This window comes from Acyrthosiphon pisum, unplaced genomic scaffold, assembly GCF_005508785.2.
Source record: "Acyrthosiphon pisum isolate AL4f unplaced genomic scaffold, pea_aphid_22Mar2018_4r6ur Scaffold_21398;HRSCAF=23872, whole genome shotgun sequence".
NCBI classification, from domain to species: domain Eukaryota; kingdom Metazoa; phylum Arthropoda; class Insecta; order Hemiptera; family Aphididae; genus Acyrthosiphon; species Acyrthosiphon pisum.
Window position 1 is genome coordinate 14,508 of NW_021770860.1, and position 5,429 is coordinate 19,936.

Consider the following 5,429-nt stretch of genomic DNA (forward strand, 5'->3'; position numbering starts at 1 on the left):
AACAATGAAAAATTTTCGTCGTGAAATATCTAACGATTTGGTTTCAAAAACGTTGGTCGAAAAACGATCTATTCATAACGTTTCAAAAGAACAAACTGTAGCTGTTAAAAAACATAAACCACATGTAAATTCTAGAATTAGGTTTGAGCAAGCTGCTCATCAACCTAAAAGAGGAACAAGGAGGAGATGTGCAAGATGCAGTACTAAAGAAAAGGAAATTAGAACGGAGTGGATATGTTCAGTATGCAATGTTCCTCTGTGTTTGGCAAAACAAAAAAATTGTTTTGCATTATATCATAATTCATAATAGTACATTTTTATTGTCTTTTATCTTTTAATATTAAGTTATTAATGTAATTTTAATTTCATGGTATAATTATTATATTATATATTGTTAGGTATAACAACTTATAAGTAATAATCTGTGGAATATTTTCTTTTATATACGTCTGCTCAATATTTTAATATTAATATAAGAGCACAAGTATACTATGTAGTTTTCTAAGATACGTATGTTTTTTTTTAATACTTATATATTACATGACAATATCTCTAAATTATGCGCATAAATATATAATACAATACATTTATTATATAATTATATTCAACTAATATAGGTTAGGTATCCAATAAATCAATGGAGTACTCAGGGATTTTTAAAGGTGGGGGTCCAAATTTTTTTGACATGTAAAAAGTATACAATAAGTAATTTGCACCTCAAGAATTTTAAATTTTGTTAATCAATGGAGGGGGGGGGTCCAGACCAGACCACCCCTTGGGTACGCCCCTGCAATAAATATATTATAATAAAAAGTATGTTTATGATATTTGTGTACTTTGGTAATATATCATATAATATTAAACACTTCATGCATGGTGGGACATACGTCATCCCACCTACAATAACTTTCTAAAAAAAAACTTTAATTTTTTTTTAACACTAAAGTCTTATTATTTATTTGAACAATAATTTATTTTACCACTTAAATTATGATTTTTCTAAAAAAAATTCTTCTGTGCATTATAGGTCAAAATAATTATAAAACACTGTGCATGAAAGAGTTAATATAATACAGTTACCTACTACATTTACCTAATAATGTTGTATTATTCTTAGTTATTTATATTCTAAACATAGACGTATTTAATATTTATAGCTATGATAGTGTGGCGGGCCACCGCCACAATATTCCCTCTCTTCGGTCCCCCTGCTGCGGTTGGCGACACCAACCCGCGTCCGGCATGTCACGACGTCTCCACCAGTGTTGCCGATTATGTGGTAATTACCCATTATGGTGGTAATTTTAATAACTTATGTTACATTATGTGGTATTGAAAAAAATGTGGTATTTTTGTGGTATTCTACTGTTTATGTGTTACCACCAAAAAAATGTTCAAAGGGTGGTATTTTTGTGGTATATAAAGTCTAAACTCCTTATCAGTCTTATCTGTTATCAGTCTGACTGGTTTTGATTAATTTTTTTTTATTAATTTATCCCGCGGCAACACCATGTGTTTAGTTATTACTTATTATCACGGCTTAGTAAAACTACTATCTAAACTCTAAAGCCGTGATTTTTATTTAATCCCCAGATTACCAGAGATCCCCAGAGACCTGTGTACTGTGTAGTTACTAGTCATTACTAATTAGTCACAGGATATTATTCCATCTTGAACATTTCCATTATGGATAAGTGGCTTAAAGGAAACGTGGTGAATCCTAGTATAAGTTGTGCAACCGATGAAACAGACGATCCAGAGACTGAAAACAAAAAATCTTCAAAGAATGTAAGAAAGTTTTGTGCTAAATGGCTTGAGAAGGAAGAATTTGCGAAATGGCTAGTACACAAAACAGATGCTAGTGGAAAAGATTTCGCATATTGTAATGTGTGTAACTATAATGCAGATTGTGTTTTACTCAATAAAAAACTTTAAAATACTTTTTAAACTTTAAAACACTGGTTTTTCTTTGTATCCTTGGTTAAAATATCTGAAAAAAAAAATGTGATATTATGGTGGTAATAAGATTTTTCGATGTGGTAAAAGGGGTATTTTTGATAACGTAGTGGGGTAATTTGACATTCTGTAATCGGCAACACTGGTCTCCACGGACGTCACGGCGTGCCGGGCGCATCTCGACATTCTCTTTCGTATACGGCACTGCCGCCACGTCGATCCAGAGCCCTCGTGCCTTTCTCGGTCCTTGACGACCAGCACCCTCAACACCGTCGACCGTAGTTACGACCGCAGCGAAACCGGCCTCTCTTCTCTCTGTAACAATTCATTAATAACTTCTCTTTCGGCTCAATAAATCACAAATCATGTTTCAATTCAATTCAACGTGTTACCTACTCTCTTCAGCCTCAACCATCTACCTCCAGGTAATAAAAACAAACAACATGTTGGCTACGGGGGAAGCCAGCATGAAGTCACATCAACACTGTTATCAACACTTCCTTCTCTCGTACGCCACAATAGTTATGATTCTATATAATCTTTAATCACTCAACCACACTATGCGTTTTAGCAGGTCCGGTCGAAACTCTAAACTAAAAACTAAAAACATTAAAAGCTAAGAATAGTAAGAAATAAGAATCTGTATTTCTTACCAATTAAAATCTATTTATTTAAAAATTTGGTTTATAGTCTTGATACTAATTCGATAATGCACATCACTAGATATTATTCGATATTTCGTTCAAAACATTTTGTTTTTCGATTATTTTGATCGAGTGATCTCTCGATTATGGCAATATCTTGATTAATAATGTTTCAATCGGAAATTTGGTAGTTTCGAATGATTATTTCGAGTGATATCTCGATTATGAAAATGTCTCGATTACTAATCATTCGATTATGCCCATCACTAATAATAAATAGCTTCACTTTTATCACAAACTAAGATATACAGGACTGGAAACGACCTAATATCACAGGGAACCCAATAGACTCAAAAAAAAGTACTCATCAGTTCTTGGCGCACTCTACCAATCAAATATATTACTCATTTTAATGTTAATGATAGTATACATTTTCGAAATTTGATAATAAATTATAAACAGGAAACAAAAAACAATAGGTAAATTAAAATATCTTAATATCTAATATTTATGAATTTTTTTTAATACTATGCGAGGTTTAATATTTATGAGACTGTAAGTTTAGAGCATTTATTCTTTTTAGCATTCACTTTTGCAACATTTTTATTAACTACTTGTGTATACTGCCGCATTCGCATAGTAACATAGTAGGACAAAATTGATGCTAACGTGTCACACTTGTGTTGGCTACAAGGCCACTTAATGCTTTTTAATGTGTGTGCAAAGAAATCATCAACCGTCAAATTAAAAGCATCGCTGTAGTCACAAAATTTAGAAAATGATTTTTCCATTTCGGTAATTAAAGAAAATAAAATCTTGTTTGGGTGAGTTAATGCCCCTCTTGATTTTAAATTTGTCAGTACTGATTCCGGCCTATCACAAAAATCTGTTGTGCCTGAAAAATTAGAAACTTTACTTTAGACTTAGATTGATCAGTTTTATAGGGTACCTATGTCAATTTAAATTATACTTACCAACTATTGCTTTCTGACAAACCTTACAGTTAAATTAGATGTATATACAAACAATTTTTAAAGGCCGAATGAAAAAATAGTTACCTATCAAATTATAAACTAAAATTTACATTTAAGTAAATTGAGCAAATAACTCTAAACATAAATTGGTTTAAGTATAGAACATAAATTGAGCGGCTCAGCGGCAAATTAAAAATTAACTTGGTAATTTGGGAACATTTAGTTGTGCTGTAGATGGCGCTCGAGATCGATGTGTACGATTAGCTAGACAATTGCGGACCCATCCCCCGCGCTCCGCCGTTCATGTCGTTTCCAGTCCTGTATATCTTAGTTCGTGCTTTTATTAATCAATAAATTATATAGAAAACCAGATTACGACAATGTGGGTGTTCTGCCAACTTAAATAATTCAGTTACATCAATGCTTCGGACCCTTTTTACTGATGAGTGTGCAACGTATTACAATTTTGATGGTAAAAATAACTCGAAAAATACTTTTAAGGAGTTAACCATTTATCATATAATAATTGTTAAGTCATTTATTCAACATTTTCCAATTGAATTATAAAATTATAAATAATTGTGTATGTTAAAATAGATGTGACTTTGAATTTTCACAAAGATGGCACCGAACACGATATTAAAACCAGAATAAGAACATGGTTGAGATTGGCATCCACAAGAATATCAAACAGACAACTTACAAAAAATAAAAAATAATAATAGTATTTGTAGACAATTGTCTTATAAAGGTACCTAAATATAAAATATAATGAGCTTTTTTGACTATCAAGTTTAGGTATACCTATACTTAATATAATGATAATAATACAACTTAATATATTCACTGACATTTTACTGACTGGAACTGGCTAACATTACTGACTGATTAGAACTTATATTATAATTTGTAATTTGTATGTATGATATCATGCGTATTTATAATTTATAACTAAACTACTAGAATAAAATAATAAAATTGACTCAAATGTCTAAAGTGACGATTAATTATTATGATCTCAATATAATTTGTAGTATATAATTATTTTTTTAATACTGAAATATTTTTACTTATAAGTACAATATATTGTTTTGTTTGTATAATTAAAATAATGCATCTTTATTATTGTCAAAATGCATGGTTATAATATTGTAATAAAAATAGAAGATAGTTTTGAATAATTATTGAACATTATTTGATTAATATTTTATGGCAACTCAAAGAAATGTAATTTCAGTCAACTGTAGTTCCAAAAAAATGCTTATAGACAATTTTTCTAGAAACCTGTCAAATCTATTTAGATGTTATGTAGACGTAATTATGTCAACTCTTTAGATGTCTCATAGATGTCAGAAGTTGACCCGAAATTGCGTTGCATATGGACCAATTCTATAGACATCTATGTCATCTCCTTTTAGACATCAAATATGCATCACTAACATTTTAGGATGAAGTATATTAGACGTCTCATAGATGTTTCAGTGTTTACTGGGATATAAGTGCTAGTGCTTAAGTTTCCAGCTGTTTAATTTAACTTTAATACTGATTATAGAGATTCGTTTCAGTAGACACTTTTCAAGTATGAGAATCATACGTCGATGGGCAACCATACTATCTATAGTCGTGGTCACGACGGTCGCGTCCTCGTTGCAAGCCAAGGGACCTGTGGTCGTGGCGGCAAAGCGGCGGACGGAGAGACACGTGCACGCTCGGTCAAAACGAATTGCTCGCGGGCGCGATCGGACGAGGGTGTTCAACGCAATAGGCGCGGTAAAAGACTAGGCCGTGTCGGCCGCCCGACACTTCGAAGGCGCGAATGCCGCGGAGGTGCCGAGCGGTGTTGCCAACGTTGGGA

The 5,429-nt window shown here is 32.2% G+C and overlaps 1 protein-coding gene across 1 annotated transcript in view; it reads left to right on the forward strand.

Annotated features, from left to right (window-relative positions):
• The window catches only part of LOC103309499 (piggyBac transposable element-derived protein 4-like), a 6,465-nt gene extending 4,835 nt beyond the window's left edge, over positions 1-1,630 (forward strand). The window contains exons 3-4 of the mRNA XM_008185035.1: positions 142-241; positions 1,594-1,630. Of these exons, the coding sequence (XP_008183257.1) occupies positions 142-241; positions 1,594-1,630 (137 nt within the window). The remainder of the gene's footprint in view (positions 1-141; positions 242-1,593) is intronic.
• The last annotated feature ends 3,799 nt before the right edge of the window (positions 1,631-5,429 follow it).